Source organism: Oryzias latipes, chromosome 22, assembly GCF_002234675.1.
Source record: "Oryzias latipes chromosome 22, ASM223467v1".
NCBI lineage: Eukaryota > Metazoa > Chordata > Actinopteri > Beloniformes > Adrianichthyidae > Oryzias > Oryzias latipes.
The window spans coordinates 9,532,861-9,556,916 of NC_019880.2; the positions used below are offsets into that span (position 1 = coordinate 9,532,861).

The 24,056-nt window shown below is 37.8% G+C and overlaps 2 protein-coding genes across 3 annotated transcripts in view; one reads left to right on the forward strand and one right to left on the reverse strand.

Annotated features, from left to right (window-relative positions):
• The window catches only part of fancm (Fanconi anemia complementation group M), a 34,471-nt gene that overhangs the window by 2,337 nt on the left and 8,078 nt on the right, over positions 1 to 24,056 (forward strand). For both annotated transcript variants that reach the window (XM_011490289.2, XM_011490290.2), the window contains exons 5-13: positions 14,136 to 14,267; positions 16,194 to 16,326; positions 16,472 to 16,564; positions 17,273 to 17,377; positions 17,718 to 17,890; positions 18,274 to 18,480; positions 18,565 to 18,805; positions 18,890 to 19,038; positions 19,136 to 19,300. In XM_011490289.2, coding sequence (XP_011488591.1) covers positions 14,136 to 14,267; positions 16,194 to 16,326; positions 16,472 to 16,564; positions 17,273 to 17,377; positions 17,718 to 17,890; positions 18,274 to 18,480; positions 18,565 to 18,805; positions 18,890 to 19,038; positions 19,136 to 19,300 — 1,398 coding nt within the window. The remainder of the gene's footprint in view (positions 1 to 14,135; positions 14,268 to 16,193; positions 16,327 to 16,471; positions 16,565 to 17,272; positions 17,378 to 17,717; positions 17,891 to 18,273; positions 18,481 to 18,564; positions 18,806 to 18,889; positions 19,039 to 19,135; positions 19,301 to 24,056) is intronic.
• LOC101164857 (heme-binding protein 1) lies at positions 1,529 to 11,039 on the reverse strand. The gene is made up of 5 exons (XM_004082240.4): positions 10,406 to 11,039; positions 5,021 to 5,115; positions 3,796 to 3,937; positions 3,518 to 3,701; positions 1,529 to 3,427 (listed from the first exon to the last, which is right to left on the reverse strand). Exons 1-5 carry the CDS (start codon positions 10,644 to 10,646, stop codon positions 3,256 to 3,258), a joined length of 834 nt encoding a protein of 277 aa, XP_004082288.1. The 5' UTR covers positions 10,647 to 11,039; the 3' UTR covers positions 1,529 to 3,255.

Here is a 24,056-nt window from a genome sequence, read left to right on the forward strand (position 1 = left end):
AACATCACCTTTTTTTTTCTTCTGGTTTCTTCTGGGTCACCTAATATCCAAAAGATTTATCCTTCCTGAAAGCATCTCACTGCTTTACTCAGTGGTCGGTCTTGTGGTGTCGGTGGACCGAAGGGTTCCAGATTATTAAGAGAACATACCTGCTGTCTGTGTGTAGTGTAGTGGAAACGTGCAGCCACACTTCATCTATGACAGCTGGCTGAACGGCTGGAATGTGACACCTTCGTTGGAAAGTGTATACCTGTTACACTCCTGCTTTTTTATTAGTTGAAATTGCTTTTCTTTCCATTTTGTTGCAAATTGAGATTTTATTTTTTTTCTTAGGCGACGCTGTTCCTCCGTCTCTATTCCATTAGAAAAACTTAAGGAAGCTTCTCGTTCAACATTCATCTTCCAAAAACACAATTGGATAGCTGTTGTTTTCATTTGTAAACCAGCATTATCGCAGTCATGGAGACAAAGTATAATCATTGTGGAGAAAATCAAAAGATTGAAGCAGTTGAGAGGGGAGGGGCTCACAGTTTAGCCCATTTTATAATAATATATGGAAAGTTTTCATTTCTATCCATAAAGTAAACTTTTATTTTTCTGGTTCAGACTTTACTAAATGGTATTTTTTTGTTTGCTTTGAACATGTTCTTGTGGTATTTTTCTCATGACGGAGGACGTATATTAAGAAAATTCATCTAAAAATCGCATTTCTGAGTGTTTGTTTATTAAATGGTAGTGAATCAGGAGCAGATGATAAAAAAGCCTTTTGAAAAAGGCCATATTTGTGGTGTAGAAGACCTTTGACGGGCCACAAGCTCCCTGCTGATGCTTCCGCCTGTAGACGACTAAATCCACGTGCGTCTTCCTTTTCCTCGTCCCAATTTTGGCATCTGGATGGAAACTGTAGGGCTGGACAGCTCCAAGGTTGCTCCCCGTTTTCGTTGCATGTTAGGTTACTGTAAACTAGCAAGAGCGCGTAAACAGAGAGCTCTCAGCAATATGGAAGGGTAAGGGGGCGGGGTGGCTCCACACCAACTACCCCTGACAACTTGGAGGTGAATTTCTAATCAGCTACAGAAACTATGTCCTAAAAAACTATTTTGGAAGAAAGAAAAAGCATAATTTTTATGTAGGACGACAGTTTTTTTAAAATTAGGACTGAATTAGTTTTAGAAAAAATTGTCAATTGCAGGTGGTGTTTTCATTCTTGACATTTCTGAAGATAATTTCTAAAGCTTAACTCTTCCCAGCGTGCTCCTCTAATAGCACGGGCCACACCTTTTTTTGTTTTGAGTTTGTGTCCTCATAGTGTTTCGGTAACACAACACCAGCTCCTGCTGCAAAGGGATTAAGGCGTGCTTCTCAAAATGAGGTTGGGCGTGACGTCTTAAGGTTACCACAGCCGATCCTTTTGAAAATGAAGACCAAACCCAGTGCAGTACTTTGGTTTTCATCAGTATAGCCTTCCGCTTCTGAACTTTGCCATGTTGCCTTGAATTTCCAACAAACTCATTGCGGTCAACCTCAGAACAGGGGACAAGCACATTTTTATTGAACAAAGAAAACCGCTGTAGCACTCATTTGTTGGACCTACAGTATCACAGTATGACACATTAAAAAAAAAAAAAAAACTGGACAAACTCAAAGATTTTAGATGAGCGGGTTATTCAAGGGAAAAAACAACAACACAGCTTTGAAGAGTTTCCCACAAATATCCACACTACTTTTACTTTTAAAAATAAAACAGTTTGGTGCTTTTTTTTTGAACCAGTCAAAAAAAAAAAAAAAAAAAAAAAAAAAAAGACTGGATGAGGTTTTTAAACCTTCAGCTTCCTCTAAGTTCAGTTTTCTCTTGCACTTTGTATTCAGATACAATTTAATATCCCCTTCCAGGCTTCCGTCTTCTTAAAACCCCTGAAACTTAACATCGGCCAGCAGTGAATTAACCCGTTCTAATCAGAAGCCACGCCTCCAAACTTCCTCTGATATCACCTGTATTATATTGTCTTCAATCAACAGGTATTTTTCTTAAAAAATAGTCAGAATAAACACACCGTTCTGATTTCTCTCACTGACAACATGAAAAAGCTTCAACTAAAACACAACTTTTTATTTAAATTCTACAATCACAGTAAATATCCTCTGTGCTCTTTTTATATTTCATGATTGCAGTAGTGTTTGCAGTACACCGCTCCCTACTATTTTCAGAACAGCAGGGAAAAAGGAGCATAAAGAAGAAGAAGTTGTAAATAATCTGGCTGTGAGTCTGTGTGAACACATCTAGAAAGACGAGGAATGCATCACCTTGCACCACAGATGAGAAAATAGATCACTTGTTTTGATTGTCACTCAGCAGTAGAAATCTGAGTTAGCAGTTTTTGGTTCGTAGAAATGTGATGCACCACCGCTTTACATTCATTTATGAACCCATGAAGGCGCTACCTTCAGAGTTCAACCCCCCCCCCTCCCCGTTGTTGAGCTTATATTGTGTCTAAAGACACGGGTTTTTTCCTGGTCTGGGTGATTTCTCTTTGACGAAGAAGAATTGTACACATCTGCTTGGTCTAACCACCATAATGAGCAACAGGACGCCCCGACACCAGGTTAGCTTAGCGGCCCAGATGCTGCCGCTGTTGGTCACCACTGATGGATATTGCACTTACACCTACAACAGTATGCAGTATGATGGACATTGTACATGTAAATGTTGGAACACGCAGATAAAGTATGAAGCAAAATGCATGGCTGAAATCGCCGCAGCAAGCGACATCGTGATGGCGTCACGCACTACACATCGCGCACCGAGGAGACCGGGAGCCCAGTTTTGGCTGCATGTCCACTGAGAGGTCGTTTCGTCATAGATGGACCAGTTATTGAGACACTGCTGATCGTGTTCAGAGTGCTAACAGCTACAACAATCACATGTTTTCACTACAGGGTGCTGGTTTTTAGCCAAATCAAAGCAATAGTGCAGTACTTCACATTTGTGTTCATGAGAGTATGGCAGCCTTGGGTTTGGTTCTCCGAGTGGGAGGAGCTATCAAAATGCACAGAAAAAGGTTGATGCTGACCTACAGAGTGATTGTTTTTTTGTTTTTTTTCCCCCAAAACTCATGGACTGGAGTCTGCTAGGCTGGTGGTCCGTACAGGTAGAGACGGTGACTGAAGGTGTTGCACCTGAGGCTGTAGCTGAGCTGGGGCAGTGTTAAGAGTTTATGAGGCTCAGAGGATTGTGGGTAGAAGCTGCTGGTCATCTCAGCGTCGCTCCAGGAACCAGATCTCATTCTGACGGTTGCTGTGAGCGGGGTTGGTGTAGCCGGCCACAATGAACGAGTTGTTGTCGCACAGGTCGGGTGAGTCCAGCAGCTCAGCCATGACGCTGATCTGATTGACGATGGTCACTTCATTTGTGGGACCAGTGAAGGCTCTGGACCATGGAAGGGTTGTATTTTTAGCATTCTATAAATACAACCAGTTTAAATACAATTCAGTTTAAAATGGAGTTTTTTTTCCTCACCTCGTGTAAACGGTGGACGCAGGCCAGACTTCTATGACTATATCGTTGTCGTTAGGTTGTGGGGGCTGGGCCTGATGTTCAGCAGGAAGGTAATAGGCCACAGTGACATCATGGGAAATCACAGACTGGTTCTCGTTCGTACGAACCACCGTCACAATGGGCAGCGTCATGCCAAGGTAGCCCCCTGTTTGAAAATATTGAGTTGCCAACTTCGTTTGGAGAAAAAATTAGCAATTTTCATGAAACACTCAATAAAGCAGAAATGTGTTTGTACTCACCTATAGAGTTCTGCTGGCAGATGTATCTCATTATCCTCATAAAACCATAGCAGATGCTCTGTTCATAAGTGTCCTCATGCATTGTTATGCAAGCCCAGTGGCCCTTTTCATACTGTCGTTTCTCATACAGCAGCTCTCCACACTGAAAAAGCCAGAATTTTCAGCTCAATTAGTCGAAACGGGAATAAAAACTTCCAATAATGACATTTAATGCTGAACAGAAAATATGTTACAAGCCTGAACAAAGAGGTTGACTGTAATATTCTTTTTAACAAATCTGATAATTTAGGAAATTAAAAATAAACAGCTATTTTAGATATGTTCTTGGATTTTGTCCTGAAAGATTCATTTTGAAACATTTTGCAGTGCAGGCTGTATAACTTAGCCTCTTTTCACAATGTACACATTTTTAGGACTTTCAAAATAAAATTAATTGTGCAAATAAATGTAATAATGAAGTTATAAATGCAAAACAAAAGCTTGATAAAATGACTAGTGTCATCTAGAGCTCAGGTAAATAATTTACCAAAGTTTGCTCCAATTACATAGTATAAAAAATGTATCTATATAAAAAAGAAAAGAGGGGGGGTCTCCTTTATAGAGCTGGAGTTTTGGGCCAGGGTTTAATGAGCTAATTAACTTAAGTTTAACCAATTAACCCTTTTTTATTTTTACAGTGCCCAGAAGAGTCTAAACGCCTTGGATGACGCAATCATGCCACTTCAAGGAAAAAAAACACACATTTATGCACACAATCTCACCGTAATAGAAATTTAAACTATATTCTCTATTTATGGATTGTTTTATACGACACGTTTGTAGTCTAGGCCATTGGATGAGGAATTTTAAATAAGTTATTAGTCCATGCATCATTTTGTGTGTTTTTTTTTTTACAGTTGTAGTGGTAAAGGAGGAAGATCAACAATATGATCTATATCATTTTAAGGCGATTAGGTTTAAGAAATGAGTTTCCAACAAATTAACTCCTTAGAAAAGTGTTTCCTATTCATTTAATTGGCAGTTATAATGTGCTAGGTGGATGCAAAAAAAACCAAAATCTTGTCTTTAAAGTCTAAGCTTGAACGTATATATGTGTCTTAGTGCAGATATTTCTGGCTACTTCAAAGTAGGCCAGTAATTTAGTAAAATCCCCATTTTATGTGGAACATTACAAGGTATAGACACAAAGGTCACACTGTTTTGAGGTTGTTAAAGAGAGCCATACCTTTTCCTTACGACCGAGAAGTGTAAAAGGGACTTGTTCTCTGTTACTGCGTCCATGGTTGTTGCTGCTCAGCTGCTGGATGGGTTCTGCCATGTCTATCAAACAAAAAAAGACCGTTGGGAAGTTTAAAACATTGTGCTTTAAGATTGATAGAATGAGTCTATAATGTTATTAGCATTGATGGTATATGAAAACTGGACTGAGTGACCCCCTCATTCCTCGAGTGCCAAACAGGAAGTACCCGCAGGCTCCAAGAAGCCAAAACCCCATAGACTTCTGAGAAACAAACAGCCATTAGTATTCTAGCTTGGCTACATTTTTTTTTTTACATTGTTCCCAACTTTGAAACATTTGACAGACAGATTCTCCTGAGCCTATGATCAAGTGGTAAGAATGTGGACTTCCAACAAGCTCACTCCTTACTGGCCAGAGTGGTGCCATTGAAATAATGACTCAAACTACGGTCAAACCTTCCTGGGCAATGTGCATTAGAGTGGGCCCTTCCAATACATTTTAACACATGTAACCGCGTGTTTTTGGCTTCCGTGTTCAAAAGTATTGCTCTCAGGCTCTAAATACAAAACATGTGGCAACTGATTGACAGTTAAGTCAGACTGAACTTTGAGCAATCAGGGATTCAGATTTGGTAGTGAGGTATGGATGGAGACCCTTTTGGTTCACGAAACCGTTCGAAAATTGATCATGGAGGAGAAATAAATGATTGCAGTTTAGGCCTGGCTGGAATCATAACACCAAGTCTTTCATATATTGGAATAGAGCTGTGAAAACAAAACAAAAAGTCTGGAACAAGATTCAGGAGATTTGCTCCACTTCAGCATTTTGGTAAATGCACGTTCTTGAACCCGTGTCAAATGGTCGGTGTGTATATCACTTCAGACTGATTCACACCAATCACTGCTCACTGACGTCCTCTGGGTCCAGAAGGTTACCATAGAAACTAAGCTTTTCTAAGTTCAGAAAAAAACAGTTCAAGTGGGACTCATTCTGGGATTTTGCTGAGCAATTATATAGATGATCTGCCCAATAAATGCCAGCGTGTGCATGTGTGCGTATGTGTGTGTGTGTGCGTGTGTGAGCCCTGCTGCCATTACCAGCTAAAATGTAATGGCTTTTATTTTGTGATACAGACTTTTCCACAATTCAGAGTAGTTATCATTTCTACTTTTTCCTGGTTGCAAATGTAACCACTTTTTCATACATGGCTTTTTACTTGAACACACACACACACACACACGTGCACACACACACACACACACACTTACTTAGGTACTTATCTTTGCTTTTTTCACATTTCAGAACCACCAACCTATATGTCTGTTGTGAAGCATGTGTCCACAGATGGATAGAAGCTAATGCTGTTTGTACCTACCCTGATCTGGAATCATTTTATTTGTTGGTCTTTAACCAAAGCACATTCTGGGCCGTCTAAGACGAGGTTTGTGTTCTCACGCACAAAGTCTCCTGGACCGAGCCCAGAGAATATCTAGGCTGCCGTGTAAGTGTGAAAAGGGATTATGAGAAACAGAACTTCCCACCCAACTCCACTCTGGCCAACTCTATCCCAATTAGAGAAAAGGAGTTTACAGTGGCCTTGGCCTGCGTCCTTAGCCACTGAGTTGTAGTAAGGCCACAACCTCAGAACCAGCGCAGACGCGTTGCTTAATCTCCCTGAGTCACAAAGCCCCAGCAAGTGATTTTAGTTTAATCCCTCAATTAGTGCCATGGGTCTGAGGGAGCACGGTGTGCCAGTTTCTGCTACTGGGTTTTTAATAGAGACCTCTGTGTTTTCACAGAAACAACAAACGTGCATAGAATTTAGGAAGCTATATATTCTTGATACAGGGATGAAAAGATTAGGAGACTCATTTCGATTTGAATTCTGAGTTCTCCATCAGATTTTAAAAATGGCTCAATTTTAAAAGGTGGTAGCCCAGTGTCTTCTTTCGTGAGATAAAAAAAAAAAAAGGTGTTGTGATCATGAAAGTATATATTACTTAAATACTATATATGTATTGACTGAGGTGATTAAATGATGGCATAGAATGGCAAAAGCATTAAAAACTGATTTGTTTCCCCAGAACATACGATCACAAACACGCGTGGAAGGTTAAAGTGGAGCTATAGAACAGAGAATCATGCATGAACATATATCATAATACAGTTTATTTCCTTCTGTCACGGTTAATGACTTAGGGATTTTTTTTTTAAAGTGGGATCAAAATAAAAAATGTGGAAAATTTGATTTTTGGTTTTTGATTAAAGACTTCAAAGGTTTATTACATTTTTGAATAGGTTTATATTAATGGCTCTCGTGTAGGCCTGCACAATATACCGCAAATTTATCTTAATCGCAATATCCAGCTCTGCAATATGCATATCGCAAAAGACGGCGAATATCGCAATAAATCGCAAACCCAAAATGTGTTAAAACAATCTTCTAGCAACTTGAAGCATTTAACGAATCAAATAAAATCCCTTTATGCTTTGACCAATCAGATGGACACCTTCCCATTGTTGACCAATCAGATGGAGGCCTATTATGTTAACCCTGGTCCTGAAGAGCCTCAACCCTGCCTGTTTTCCAGCTCTCCTTAACCAGCTTGCTGTTGATTGGCTGACTCAAGTGATTTCACATCCTGATTGACTGAACACACCTGATTTTGGTTATCATTATCGAGCAGTCTAGGGAGAATTGGAAAACAGACAGGGTTGAGGCTCTTGAGGACCAGGGTTAGCCACCCTGACGTTTGTCCCCCATGTCGATGAGGGTCATTTGGAGTATAATTTTTAAACTGTTGCAATGAAATGGGAATGATGTTTTTGTTTATTTTTCTATTTGTTTATTTACCGCAAATTTATCGTTATCGCAATATTGATCACTAATATCGCATATCGCAAGTTTTCCTCATATCGTGCAGCCCTACTCTCGTGTTTGAATCGGTTTTAAATATCTGTGATTAACACTCATTTTAAACGTTCAGGACAGTTGCTGGTTTGCAGTTTAACTTTTAACTTTAAGTTGACTCTTCCTCTCTTGAAATCTCATTTTACCAGAAAACTGTTTATGGTTATTAACATTGTGGAAATTGAAAATTTAAGATGCAAAATGTTCCACCTTGAATGTATACATTTTAGAATTAATCCTATTAAATTAAGGGTAGGGTCATGTCAAAGCAAACTTCTGATGTGATCAAAAAACAACAACCCCACAGACTATTTTTAACAGTGTGAATGCAAATGTGGTGCAGTGCAGTCACAGAATTCCGGCTGATGATGTAAATCCCATTCAGAAACAAGAATTGTCTTTAACCCTTGTGCTATCTTAGGCACTTTAACATTGGGAGTTGGGTCATCTGGACCCCACTAGACAGTGCGCTGAACATTTTTTCTTCAATGATTTGTGATCTTCACTGGTGTCCATGGATTCCATGAAATCTTTCCACCTTTGTCATGGTAGGGAGAAGACGTCAATGTAAGGGTGGGGTCATCTGAGATAGCACAAGGGTTAAGAGCAACTAAAGCATTCCAGTATCGTGCCACAGGATCATCTTTAGACAAAAATATACAGACCATAAATCAGAAAGCATAGTGTTCGGTTAAATAGGGCAACATGGAAGTTTACAAAGAAGCTTTTTGCTCTCATGCAAATCATCTTATGGTGTCAGTGTGCAGAAAAGTAGAGTATTGATGACTTCTGTAGATGTGTTTCAGTCATTTGGTCCCAGCTTTTTGTAGTCACCCCATGTCGTTGTAGGAGTGTTCACTTATTGACCTTTGTTTTGTTTGTTGGGAACACTTGTATTTTGTTGGAATTGATGTCTTTAGTCCACTTTCAAAAGTAATTTGCTGTCTTTTTTGGACACAAACCGATTGTCCAGAATGATTTTGTCAATCACATGCTCGGACTTTGTTGTTGTTATGTGGAGTCTTTACTTTCAAAGCAGAGATTCAAGTCTCTCATTTCTAGATTTCATTCTAGTCTAAATCCTAAACTCTAGAGGGATTTCAAAATAAAAGCAGTGGAGAAAACACCAGAGCAATAAACTCCACACATTGAAAGCACATAATTTAGATTAAATACAGTAAAGCTACAGAAAATATAGATTTACCATGCAGGTAAAATTCTAATAGAACAAAAATAAAAACACTTTTCTCTACATGATATCTACTATATCGATTATCTACTATTATGGTAAATCTACTGACATAAATGGGGAGTGATGTGTGTCTGAAAGAACTTATTTTGCTTATTCAGCTTTGATTCACTGACTGTAAATAGTCGATCATCATGGAGTCATTTGTGCCGCCGCACACTACAGATCAGAGTGGAAGATATTAGGGTATTAATAATTATTTATTATTGTTATTAAATGCAAAAGATGTTCTGTTTTCTATTTTCTTTTTAAGAACCCCCACCTGACTAAGCTAATTTAAGATAATATGTATGATTATTACAAAATAAATCCAAACAAAAGCAGCTTTGTCTCCTCTGACAGGTCATCAGACAAAATAAATAAAAAGAAAAACGGTCTTTTTAATCAAATGAAACCAACATATGTTCAATATTTTTTTACCTTTAATGTTCAGATTACAATAAATGTGTAAAAAAACAACAACCGGGTTTTCACCGCATCCTAAGTTAACATTATTATGTTGTATTATTTAACTAAATATTTAAACAAAAGAATTTGTTCTCAACCTCAATTTGTTTAGATGTATTATTATTATTATTGTAGTTTTTAAATGTGTCTTTTTGTTGTTGAAATATTTACACTTTTGACCAAATTCTTAATCTGTAAAATACATTTTTTGTACACGATTGGGTTCCAAAATATGAAAGATTGGCAGTGATTTAAAATAATATATATATATATATATATATATATATATATATATATATATATATATATATATATATATATATATATATATATATATATATATATATATATATATATATATATATATTAATCAACAGTGAAAACATGAAATCTGTGTCTGGAAAAGTAGAAATGAAGGTCTTATGAGGCTCATCTTAGGTTTATAATTCACCTAATGTTACATTTTGACCCTAAAATCATCTTCCTGGTAGGTAAAACTCTGAACTTTAAATATTTAGTTTACATTTCAGTTGGAAATGTTAAAATACAGGAAGTAATTTAGGCCAATCCACCTAGGAAAACCTTTTCCACAAAACTACATTGAGTTAAAGAAGTTTTTTTTAACCTTCATTACTTCAGCTTAAGCGACAGTTGACATGTTTTAAATCGTCAAAGATAACTTAAGAAAGCCTTTTTTCCAAACAAATTAGTAATAAAAGTGTGGCTTTCATGTTACTATCTAGATTTACTTGTTTGTTTTTACCATGGGAAACTTCCACTTGGTGTCCCCTGGCCACCTCCTGCCAGTAGTGGAGCAGTCGGTCAGATGAGTCTTCTTCCTCCATGGCTTCCCCATCTTCCAGGCTGCCATTGCCCGAGTCTGATAGCTGGTCCTCCGTGAAGGACTCCAGGTCTTCCAGCGTGATCACCCCATTCCGGTCGATCCCGCTGCCTTCCCCGCCGCCTCCTCCTCCTCCACTCATCTGACAGCCGCCCCGGTCCATTTTTTTTGGTCTAAGATTAGCAAATGTGTACCGAAGGTGAAGGCCTCGGATGGTTGATTAAAAGAGAAAACACTTGCAGCACTTATAAATATTTGCTAAACTAGCGCTTTAAACTAGTTCGACTTTCTTTTTTCCTTGTTCCTCTTCAGTGGCGCGCGCCTTATTCAGATAGAGCACCAGGCGCTGCTAAACTCTACGCCGCGCGTGTAGCCATATTTTCTTCCTCTGTTCGATGACGAAGAAGAACCGGTTTACCGAAGAAAAATGTCAAAATTCGCAAACCAAAAGACCGTCCGAGATTACCGATCGTCTTCGTCTCTTGTTTGGAGCGGCGTGACGCGTCGAAGCAGACAGAGAACGCGATGTTTATGAATGCGGGCTGTGACGACACGTGACGGTACAGACTTCTAGCTCCGCCCTCTCGTGCTGTCCGGGATATTAAAACGCACGGACGCCGCTTGCACTAATTTAAAGTAACATATTTACTGTGATTTACACATGTAATATACTTTTTTTTACTATAAAGTATTATAAACGTTTGATGCATTCATCAAACTACGTATTGGTCATTTTGTCTTGTTTAAATTAATTATTATATATTTTTTAAAAAGTATGACACTTTTTAAAAAAAAATATTTTTGCGTATTTAAATAAATAACTCATTTTCAAGGGGGTATAAAATCCCACCCAGTACTTCAAGCACTAGGGGACAGTCTCAGCAGGATTTCCTCCAAACTGTGTCCCTGCAACAGCCAGCCAGCCACCATGCTGCACTCTTCCACAAGCACGTAGAGGAGATTATATAATCCACTATAGTCTGTGTGGGAGTGTCTGTAGGACTACACACATGCAGATACACATTAACAACAATTTACCAGAGAGCTGGCTCACAGAAACCATCCTTTTATTTGTTTTTGTTTTTTATTTTACTATTTTTTTTTTCATTTTTCACAAGTTTCCATTATAAATTGTAATGTGCAAAACAGATCCTTCGGTTTTGATGACATTGTTATTTTAATAAATAAAGTTGCACTGGAAGCACAAAGAAATCGGTCTGTTGATATTCAAAAGTGAGAGTATTACTTTGTCTCGACTGTTATTATCGGCTGGTGCTTAAAGCTTTTTCTCCGTTTTATGCCTCTGATCTAGATGTTCAGTGATACTGAGAATGCACTCGGAGAAGTGCTGTCATTTGGCCCACATCCACTGATAAACTGTTAGTTTTCCAACCTGAAAAATGACCTTTTTCACTCCTTAATGAGTGAAAGGGGTCAGCATTATGATCAATCCATTATGATCAATTGTTGTGTATTACAAGGATAGAATAAAGAAAGGAAACATCAACATTATTTTTCCCCCTTTAATAATTATGATAAAAGTTTAATTGCTGGCAATGTTTGTTCATTTAGCGCATACATTTTTTTTAAATCTTTAAGAGTAAGGGTCCTTCCTTGCCTTTGATTACAATAAGTGTTATTTAAGTATCAAACGCGTTCTTTCTTTAAATTTAGCTTCATTTCATATACCAACAGGACAAAAACAGTGACTTCACTAATCTGGTTCCATGTAATCCCATAATCTGGACCTGATTTCTGCACACATTTCCACATGGAGCTCCACCTGTCCGTCAACTGACCACAGAGAGGAGCCATACTGTCGCACACTCATCCATTCTGCAGTACTTTAATCAAATTTTTTACAACAAAAAAAAAGGAGGCAGTTTAGATCTGTCAAAATTTAAATAATAATTCTGCAGATAAATACTGGAATTATAGTGTAATCCTTTCCTCTGTATAAATGCATTTCCACCAATTGATCTTATTTGACATTTCACTTTTTGACTCACATGATTAATACAAAAAAACATGTAAGATGAGGAAATAATAAAAAATTCACCATTTAAGGAATTGTCAGTTGGAGGAAATATGTTGTAGATCTACTTTAATAGAGTTGGCATACATTGACTTTTACTGCACACTAGCTTTTATTTTGAAAATTTACAAGGACTGTCTAATAAAACTTTAAGTTCATATTCTCAAGGTCCAAAGTCTTAACTGGAATGTATTGAGTTTTATTCCTTCACATTGAACTCAATCAAAAACTGTCGCTTGTTTAGCCACATAATTATCTATAAAAACTCAAAAGTCACAACGTAAATTGGATTTTCCTCTAAGAACTTTTCTGGACAAAATAAAATAACTACAAATATAGTATTTCTGTATACTAAGTGGAAATAATTTTAAAGTATTTAGGATTTTTTTCTCTACCTCTTAAATTATACTGACACTTGTTTTAGTTACTTTTCCCTGTTTGTCCCCTTATGCCAGCCTGACCCCCTCCTCTTACCCCTGGCTGACTGATGGATATGCTACTTCTTCTTTACTTCAACTTCTTATTTTATTTAAGACATTTCTTTTTTTTTGTAACGTAGGTCAGTCATAGCATTTGTTTTCAAAAAAGTTTAATATTTTTTATGTTCTTTTCTCATCTTTGTTGCATCATTTTATAAAGCTGATGTCAATTATCTAAAATTAATGTAAAAATATTATTCAAATTACACAGTTATATTGAAATATTGGAAAGAAATTTAAGACGAAATTTTTATTCTCATCTTTTAAAGCTAATAGTTTCCATGGCTTCTGATGAATACACCTTTTTTTCATTGTTCTGGATCCTCCAGGGTATTTATAACATTTTACTTCCATTGACAAATTTTTTGTTGTTGTGTTAATATATTTGATTTTTTTTTAAATTGTAAGTTATTTTTGTGTGTATAAAATATGAATGATTTTTTTTTGGGGGGGGGGGGGGGGGTAAGTAGAATTGAAGGTTTTTGCTTTGCTCCTCTGGAGAGGTTTAAAGCCGGAGTCTTTCTCTGCGTGTCTCTTTGTCTTTCTCACAGTCGTTTATTCCTTTTAGACAGAGACGGGTGTTTTACAAAAGGCCTCGTCTCCCGCTGCTGCCAACCTCAACTCAAAAAAACAATTTTGTCACCCAATAAAGGCTCTCATCTGGCGGTTCAAAAATTATATTTCCTGGCAATTTTCATCTCCTATTTTGTTGATTGTGATGCTCAAATGTTATGAAAGCAAGTCATTAGGATGTCCCATTTTACCAAGTTGTCGTTTCTATGGACGACCTACACAGAAGTCTTCTTTTTCCAGGTCAGTCTTTCATTCTGAAGCTTTGTAAAGCAGCAGCAGCGACAAAGTTCTGACCCATCATTTGATGTGATTGTGAAGATGATTAGACTTATTTTAAAAGTTTACTCATTACCTTAAAATGAGATCTGAGGCAAGAACAAGGTCTCAGACACGTTTTACTTTTGATTAATTACTAAGGCTTTTATTCAGTAGATGTGGGTCTGCTTATAAGTACACCCCGAGTGCAGCGAAGTGCTGTGTTTGCTGACGTATGTCTACATTAAAAACATCACCACCGGATATTGCTGACCTACTTACCCCACCTTTTTGTCACTGGTTCCTTTAGGTGCTGAAGAAGTTCATGTCTCGTCTGGTTCAGAACCGGGTGATGTCTCAGAAGGACCTGCGGAGCCTCAGCAAATACCAGCTCATTCTGGCCAGGGACCAGTTCCGCAAGAACCCGCCTCCACACATCAAGGCATGGACTCGCGAATCTATTAGTGTCGATTTTCATTACATTCTACAACACATCATCTGTTATAGTTACTCATGTTTTACACACATGCAACCTTAGAAACGCTCACATCCCTCAGGGGTAAATACATTGACTGTTGGTTTACTTCCGGCTCCGACAAAGTGAAGTCAATTCAGTCGCCTTTTTATTTATTTTTTTGCATTACAAACTCCACCGTGTTGGAACCAGAAATCATCAGGAAGCAGTGATTGACAGCATATCTATGGCAACCACTCTCACCAATCAGGAGTGAGCTTGTTGGAGGTCCACACCCCCACCACTTGAAAGTGGGCTCCGGAGAATCAGTCAAACGTTTTGAATGTTAGATGTAAGACCAAATTCTTTTATTGAGGCTTCTGATTGGTCGGTTTATAACTTGAATAACCTGCACTACAGCAAAAAATATCATTAGACACATTTAGGATTATTAAGAAAAGAGCAGGAATGGAAGTTTATGGGGTTTTGGCTTCTTGGAGCCAGTGGGTACTTCCTGTTTGGAACGCAGGTCCAGTTCTCTTATAGAGACAATGGTTAAATAATCAGGGATTAGATCTTTAGATCTAAACATACATAAAGATTGAACACTTTGGCATACTTGTAAAACGCTTTTCTGCCTTCCTCAGAGGCCCAAAGCACTTTACAGTCACAGTCCCATTCAGCCATTCACACACACTGCCGAACACTGGCGCCATCTCTCTGGTCGGAGGTTGGCCGTTCAGTGTCTTGCTCAAGGACACTTCGGCACATGGGAGGGCAATGTGGGAATCGAACCACACCTGTGATGTAAACTGAAACTTTTCTTTTAGCTTTTATCCACCAATAACCCAAACAGATTTCTTTCTCTTTTGTTTGCTTCAAGGCTTTATTAATCAACTTTTAGGATTTGTCTTTTTTTTTTTTAAATCCTTGATAAGAAAGATCAAAATCAAAGTTTGCAAAATGTTCTAATTGGCATTAAAAAAAACTGTTTACGGTTTTTATCAGCTATGTTAACTTAAATGAACATTTTAAGCGTTTGGGGTACTTTGGTTACTTCATTGTAAAGATATTTAACCACCAGATCTGATCGATAGATGTACAAAGTGACTGTAAACAACCAACAGCCTTTTTTGAAATTGTTTTTTAAAGTGCAATATGGTAAAAGATGCAAGTAATTCCAGGCAAGAAATCTGCTAATGTTGTACAAATTAGTTTTACTTTTAAAATGTTTTTCACATTTTAATGTGATATATTAAAAACTTTCAAAAGTACATCTAAGAGTAATACAGAAACGTGGCTAAGAAAAGTGTCCAAGGATATGCTTAACGGTAGAATATGTATACTAGAAATGTGTATATGTGTATGATTAATTTCTTTTGTGACATGAGATCCATGCAAGTTTATTATCAGTTGCAACTGGAGCAAAGGATCAAAGCGAATTCTATATATTATTTTCTTTTAATCTGAAATTTCACCCATTTTCTGTACTACTAATAGTTGTTATTAGTAATCGAGGAGAAAAGCAGAACCTGTTGTTCTATGTCATATAGCATCATATCGCCTCACTGCTGGAAGGCCCTGGTTCGAATCCCGCCTGGGACCTTTCTGCTTGGAGTTTGCATGTTCTCCTCATGCGTGCGTGGGTTTTCTCTGGGCACTCCGGCATCCTCCCACATTCTAAAAACATGCTAATTGGTTACTCTAATGTGTCCCTAGATGTGTGAGTGTGTGTAGGAGTGGTTGTGTGCCCTGTGACAAACTGGTGACCTGTCCAGGTTGTACGCCCAACAGCAGCTCCAGTGACCCTGTGACCCAGGTTAAGAAAATGGATGGATAGCTATGTGTATATGTGTTTATTTTATTTATACTGGCACATACATGGGATGTCTTTTCTGTTTGGTTTAACTGCAGAGTCCTCAGCAGGGGATGCTGGAGGGGGACTTTGCCCTCTGCATTAGTCTGTATCATGGTTATGAGCTGCTGATGCAGATGGGCCTCAGGTCGCTCTTCTTTTACGTACAAGGAATCATGGACGGATCTAGAGGTCAGTCCCCTTATGACATTCCATGTTCTTTATCTAAAGAACGGTGATAAAACGGTGATTCTCCATGTGAACAGTTTTGCTTTATTTCAGCCACGTCTCATACAAACATATTCACATGTTTGAACTGTCTCCATGTATTATTCAGAGATGTCCAGGACCAAGAACGAGCTCCAGCGAACCCCAACGTTCATGGATCTTTACCACGAGATGGAGGCAATGTTTGTGAAGCCATCTGCTGGTGCGGACGTTTCTTCATCACCGCATAGTTTAAAGATTTGAGATGTGTGCAGTTATCAGATGATGGCAACACTTGATGCTTTTATCCAAATTGTTTAGTAATAATTAACACAAATAGGCTCCTAAATCTGATCCAATTGATACATTTATGTATTTTTTGCTTTATTTGTTTGTTTATTTATTTGGATTTCATATATGTTCCCCTATTTACATTTTCTCTTTAAGAAATGATAAATTACAAGAAAACCCAGTGCAAAAGAGAAAAATGAAAAGTTACTTTTTTCCATATCTTGGCTAAGCTTTTAGTCCACTTTTTGTGAATTTATACTATTTTACTAAAACTGTCAACAAAGATGAAACAATCTCTTAAACGTGTAAACACAACTAGAAGAACATATATGTTTTCTGTGGTGTTGCAGTTAAATATTAATAGAAATATTCCATATTTTTCTTAATCTAGAGCATCATTAGTCGTCACCCACCTGAGTGTGTATAAACACGTTTTTTCTTATCTTATGTATTCGGTGAGGAATGTATGTTAGGGTTGGTTCAACCGCTCACAACCCTTAACCCTGAGGGTCAAATATGTGGTGGTGACCTGACTGGATTCTTAGGCTCAGGATGTGCACTCCTACAGCTAACTACTGAGCGGGTTTTTCTTCTCCTGTGTCTAAATATGTCTAACATATTCTCATATGACTATTTCCAGGTCCAGATGCACCATTTGTTTACAGTCACCCCAAGCTGAAGAAGCTGGAGGAGGTGGTGTTGCAGCACTTTAGAGTGTGGGCTGAAAGCAACTCAGACAATCACGGTGAACACCAGCAAATATGCTGTGACTCATCCATTGAGTGATTATTGTAGCTTCCAGCTGAAATCCATCGCTCTTCTAAATACATTAGAGAAGGCTTCTAACTTAATGTCAATGTGTGCTAAAAACAGCCATCACTGCAGTTTTATTTTGAAACTACAAAGGTTTCTAGACCAAATTTGAGCATATTTCCTGATATTTTATATCATTTAAACTATTTTACATGTGTGGGGGGGGGGAAAGCTCTTTTGTGCGCCAGCGTGTGGGCTGTAAGCCCATTGTTTTCTGAGGAAAAGTTTTAATCTGCTATTTTCTTTCCCTCTTTGTTCCTGTGGCCGTTCAGGCCCTCAGGGAGTAAGCACACGCGTGATGATTTTTTCCTCATTCCGGGAGAGCGTGCAAGAGATCGCTGCCATGCTAAACCGCCACTCGCCGCTGATCAGGGTCATGACATTTATGGGCCAGGCCTCTGCCGGAAAAGGGGTCAAAGGATTTACTCAAAAGGAGCAGCTAGAGGTAAAAGTTCCTTTATTGTGAAACATTCTTTTAATTAAACAGGATTGTATTCAGAAAATAGAAATACTTTGTTATATTTGTTACATATATTTGTTATTTGTTATATAATTAATTAAGAAGTGGTTGCAAAGCTAAGATTAAAAAGTATTTGGCCATATTCTTTCCTATCTTATTTTGAATGCATTTGGAACAGACTTTTTTTTGGTCAAAAAGTACTTCACTTTAGATTTCAAGATTTATTTGGAATTTTTAAAACCATCATACAGAATTTTCTTGACATTACAAAGCTGCTTTGGTGTATTTGTCTTATTTTGGAGTTTTTGTAAATGTACATAAACCCTCTATTACCTTTTATGGGCTTTTTCTTTTGCCTTCTCGACAAGGTGGTGCAACGTTTTCGGCAGGGAGGCTTCAACACGCTGGTGTCCACCTGTGTGGGAGAAGAGGGGCTCGATATCGGAGAGGTGGACCTCATTGTTTGCTTTGATGCACAGAAGAACCCCATCCGCCTGGTGCAGCGGATGGGACGCACCGGACGAAAGCGGCAGGGGCGCATCGTCGTCGTATTAGCTGAAGGGCGGGAGGAGAGGGTGAGTGTCTGTAGACGCACAACAGGCCTCTCCGAGCTTCACAAAACTTCCTGTACCAAAGCGTCAGTCCTTTCTCTTCCTCAGACCTACAATCAGAGCCAGAGCAACAAGCGCAGTGTGTATAAGTCCATCACTGGCAACAAGAACGGCTTCCACATGTACCACAACAGTCCCCGCATGCTGCCCGAGGGGCTGAACCCCAGTCTCCACAAGATGTACATTACCTGTGGCCAGTTTGACCACAGAGAGAGCAGCAGGAGGTCAGGAAGGGGTCGAAGGTCCCACTCTGAAGGACGGGGTTCACTCATCCACCCTCAGAGTCTGAGTGAGCGTTTATTCCATTCCTATTAGAACACTTTCGTATCAAATTTCCGCCCCTTTAACTCTATTTTTCTACATCGTATTGAAGTTCAACACCGCAGCACAGCATCTGATGGCTTTCTGAGCAGCGTGGAGTATTCTGTGTGGGAAACCACTATGAAGCTGGGGGAACACGAAGCCAAGCCAATCCTGAAGGAATCCCACTTTTTGTCAATACCCAGTGACCCTCCACCTCAGGTTTCCTCTCTTTTATTTCTGTTTTCAGATATAGTTTTCTTTCACGTAACCAAAAAAATGAAGCAAGTTCTCTTATAACCATTTCTGCGTGTAACAGGAAAACGCCGATAAGCACAAACATCCGCATAGAGAGCTGTCTCTATGGGAGTGGAGACACTGGCAGCACAAAGCCCTCCCTTCCCATCTGGTCGACCACTCCCTTCGCTGCAGGCACTTCGTTCAGGTGATGGAGCTCATAGATGGCATGAAAGATGAAAACGAGGTGAGCACCGGAACAACAAGTTCATATGACTGTTTGGATCTTCCTGATAATACTTGAAAGAACTGAAATCACAAAACATTTGTATGTGTTCACCTATAGGCAGCAGTGATATTAAAATCTAGCATGTTAAACAATGTTTTAGTACTTTTCCATAAAATAGGAGTTTTAGCATTGATCTAAGCTTATCTAAAACATGGAAATTCATTATTTTTAGAATTAAATCTTGCTTTAGTTGGAACATTTCGTCTCATTTTCAATGCAAAAAAGTTAACAATTATTCAGTACTGTATACTTTTGTTTAATTAAACCGTAAGAAGTAGATTAGTCATGTGCGCACACTACTCTAAACATTTTCAAACATCTTTTATCTTTAAAGTACGATAACTTGGAAAAATTTGACTTTTTTTTCTGTGAAACAGTTAACTTTATATTACCATCTATATACCATTTGTAGCATATTTGATACATACATTTTTGAGACCCCCATCACATAAGCATGATCCAAGCTTTCCTTAAAAACCCCAAACTTGGTCCGTGTTTTTTGTTCTGTAGTTCATCATCCTTCCACTAGGGGCAGTAGAAGAGCTTTTCCTGCTCCTTTTAAAATGGCTGCTTTCGTTAAATCTCAAAAACACTTTTGATGGAAAATGTTTAGCTAATTTTAAAACTTTGTGCTGAGGGTAACTCATCTATTGTTATTCTTTTTAATGACTACTTGCTGTATTGAAAGAATGCAAATGTCTTGATAATTAATTCCTTATAAAACAGTTGCGTCATGTTAAAAATGTGTGGATTAAATTTGAGACTAATGTCAGTATTTTAAACTGAGTAAAAACTTGCAACTCATTTTAATTAATACTACCCAAATCTCATAAAAAAAATTATATTGCAAAATTATTTATGTGGATTTCATCAAAGGGTTTTAAAAACATCTTTATTCCAAAAAAAATTAAATTCTCTGTCAAGTCTTTGACAGGTGGGCTTGACAGGGTTTAATGAAAAAGACAGATTCAGAGCAAAGTGATGCAAAACAATACAGAAAAAAAGCCAAATTCTGGCAAATGGCATATTGTCAGGTTCACCGTTATGGGAACATAGAATTGATAAAAACGGCCGACAACATCTTGCATAAATCCTGCCTGGTTTCATAATAGGAAGACAGTAGTTTGCATTTACCCAAAGCAAAGCCAGACTTTCTTAACGCACAAGGCTGACAGGAGTCAGCTGAGTTGCTTGTGAATATACAACCATGGTTTTTTTTAGTTACTAAATCTGTCTTTGACGTGAAAGGCAAATTCCTTGCATAATAAACAGAGACTAATATGGCATTAGTTAAAAAAAGAAAAAAACATGAATAGGGGGGTGTTTCCGGGCTGTGGCATCTTTCTAGATTCCATTCAACAATATCTGTATTCTCTGAAAACGCTGGGGCTAAAAATACTGTGAGATTTCTATTTAAAAAAAAACAACTCTTTTTTTTTTAACCTTTCTCTGAACTTGAATCCACTTTTGGGATCTTTTTCTTGACCAAATCAGTTTTTCTTCTTCTTTTAAGTCTGCTTTCCTGTCAGGTTTTCTCCCAACACATGCAAGTAGATTATATTTTTTTCCTCCAGGGGATGATGAAAAAGAATTGACTGTGGTTTAAAATCATAGTTATTTTTTTCATTTAAATGAACAAAAATAGGCATAAACTGCTTATGTTTAATATATTTATGCTGTTTGTTAGCAAGCTTGTCTTGATTTAGTTTTGTCAAACATTCTGCCTTGATGTGTTTAAATTAGAAGCCGGGGGTCTCCAAGCTCTAACAATGTCACTTTTTTTTTAACAGTCATTATAAAACGAGTAATTGTATCCCTCCATTATAAAACGTTTGTCTTTTTGACCCTCTTGTCTCTCAGTTCATCTCCAAATATCTGGGTTGTTTTTTTTAAAAAAAAAGGTGGAAGTCTTTTTTTTTTTTGTGTGTGTGTGTCACCCCACCATCTGCTCCTTCAAGACCATCATAGATAAGAGCCTCTAAGTAGCCCGTATCGGTAAAAGTGGGTCGCCGAGTGGCTCTTGTTACCACTTTATTTTGCTCCGCTGCAGATCTTTGTCGTACACAAAAAGCAGAAAACCATCCCACATGGAAAAACAACAACAGGATTAAAAGATGAGTTGGCAGTTCAACTTGTTAATGCTTTCTTAATAAAATTCAGGTCATGAAATAATCAGAAAACAATGCAACAGTTCTCTATTAATTCCTAATTGCAGACTTAGATTAGTTCAATAAAAAAGCTTTTATGCTTTTTTTCATAAGCGCACTAAAACGGCAGAAGTATTTAAAAACAACACAGACGTCACCAAAGGCTTGGAATTTCACACACAATGCTCACTTTGTTATTTATTCTAGGGTTTTTTCTGAAGCATAAATGGGTATTTTCCACTTTAAGTTTGTCTAAATATACTGGCTAATTTTCACAAGCTGTTACTATAAAAAGAGGAGTGGAGAAAATGAAGGAGAGCTGTGGAGTTGCAAGACATCAGTACTGATCACCATAGTGTTGTAATAAAAGCATTCATAGCAACGTAAAGCGACTCTTTGGCATGTACTGTCACCGCTAATCTATGCTTTTAAAATGAAACATTTATTCTTCAGGAAGACTTTTCTTCAATACTGTTAGAAGTACAAACTGATGTTGACTTTTCATCCATGCAATGACGGCAATAGTTATTTTTTTCATTAGTGTCCAAGATTTCTCAAAATGTAGTGTGTTATATTTTTCAAATTATTGTTATTATTCATTTTTTTCTGAGTTATTTGCACATTAACCATTATTCATTTAATAAAATAAATAATAAAAATAATAAAATAAATAAAAATGTTTCTGAAAAACATGCTGATTCACAAAGCTGGGTGATATATCCTTTTTTATTGTGCAATCCTTAACTGGTTAACTAATACATTTACTAAAAAAGTATTTATTGCAACAATAAGGATTTTTTTTTTTTGGTAAATAAAATCTGATACATTTTTTTTTACTGGATACAAGATCTCGACTAAGATGTGGGTTTAATTATCTGTTACTTTCCAGAACCTAAACTGACTTGAATTCTAGGTGGTTTATAGCTTGTTTGTTTGTGCGAGCCGCCATATTGGCACATTGAGAACCTTTTAATAAAGTGGGGAAAAAAAAAATAGTAAGCCTGTTTTCTATCCTTTCTAGCTCTGGATTCTAGTCAGGAAGTATTTGTTTGTTAAGAGGGAGTTTTCAGACGCCTCTGCATCACAAATTCAAGGGTTCTCAGGAAGTGGACCAACTCTCCCCCAGCAAATGTAAACATGATGATTACTTTAATGTTTTCCTTTGAAATGGAAAAAAAAAATAAAAATTTCCAACAGGCAGTTTTTTAAGTCCAACAAGAATTACAGTGAGAGCCTCCTAGCTAGAAAACAGCACAAAATACTCAAAAATCCAAATTTATAGGTCAGATCTCTGTTGACAAACAATTATTTTTAGTTTGGAGGCAATGCACTCCAGTTTTATGTTCCTTTTTTTTGACTGCAGGATCTGTTCTTAATAGTGTTAGTATTATTGTAGCTTCAAACATTTTTTGATTGAGATATTTTCGTTATCATCCTTTTCAGCCTGGCCATTCTTTGTCCTTTATTTGATCTCCCGATCAGTTTTGGTTCAAGAAGCATTGACTTTTTAATGAAGAGGTTGAGGCTTAATGAAGCACGGTCCAACCAGAGACGAGTTCATCCCCTGCTGTGCTGTGCACCAGGCCTAACTCTTTAGTTCCTATTGTTGGCTGCACCTTGAAAAAGAAGGAAAAAAAAAGCCAGCCGCCGCGGTTTCTTTGGCCTTCTTCGTCAGAGATCAGCAGCTAAATTTTATTTCTCAGAAAACTCTTCCCACCCATGGGTCATCTGAACGCCACATCATTGCAGAAGCCTTCATACCAATTTTCTCTGTGTCTCCTCTCAACTAGGGAACACAGGGCAAGCATACACGTGATTGCATAACAGTTCTGTGAACCGTTACATAAGGCCAGGAAGCTGGAAGTGGGTCGGGCCATGGTGACCTAGATGTACATCATGCAGGCCTGAAGAGGACCAATTGAGATATTGAAAAACAAACGCAAAAACCATAATAAAAAAAAATATCACAAAAGATGTTTGAAGGAAAGTAAAACGGACCAAAATCAGAGACGATTTTTCTTTTTCCCATGAGGTTCTTTTGATTTTTCGTTATTAACTAATTTAGGTTCGTCAGTATCAACTGTGACTTCAAAAGCTTTCTGCTTTTCAATGTCATATCAGGCCCAAATAGGTAAAAATATCTATTTCTGTTTCACTTATTGATGCATATTTGTGAAAGAACACCTGGTGCTTGAATGTTTCCATTCCAGAAAGTTCTGGATTTGGCTGTAAGATGGCATTCAAAAAGGAAATATTTGTCTTTTGGATGGATCTCATCCCATTTTACTATTAGATTCTGGAGAGGATTTCATACCCATGCTCCATTTGTTGTGTGCACCCATGGGCATCGCATTTTTATTTGATTGTTGTAGAGCAAGGAAATAATTTGCAGAAAGGGGTTTCCACTTTGCTGCTTTTCTTCATCCCACTGTTTCAAAGGAACCGTGTAACCCTCCCAGCCTCTGCTGCTTTCTGCTCATCAAGATTATTTTAGATGCTGTTGCTGAGTTACACATTAGCAGCTCGTATTGATCCCATGAGCACTTAAATCGTTCAGGTTTTATCTG

Coding starts and splice junctions, on each gene's coding strand:
- LOC101164857 (XM_004082240.4), bottom strand. CDS start 10,646: ATGGACCGGGGCGGCTGTCAGATGAGTGGAGGAGGAGGAGGCGGCGGG. Junction 3,938..5,020: donor TTCTCGGTCGTAAGGAAAAG/GTATGGCTCTCT, acceptor TGGCTTTTTCAG/TGTGGAGAGCTGCTGTATGA. Junction 3,428..3,517: donor GCGTCCACCGTTTACACGAG/GTGAGGAAAAAA, acceptor TCCATGGTCCAG/AGCCTTCACTGGTCCCACAA.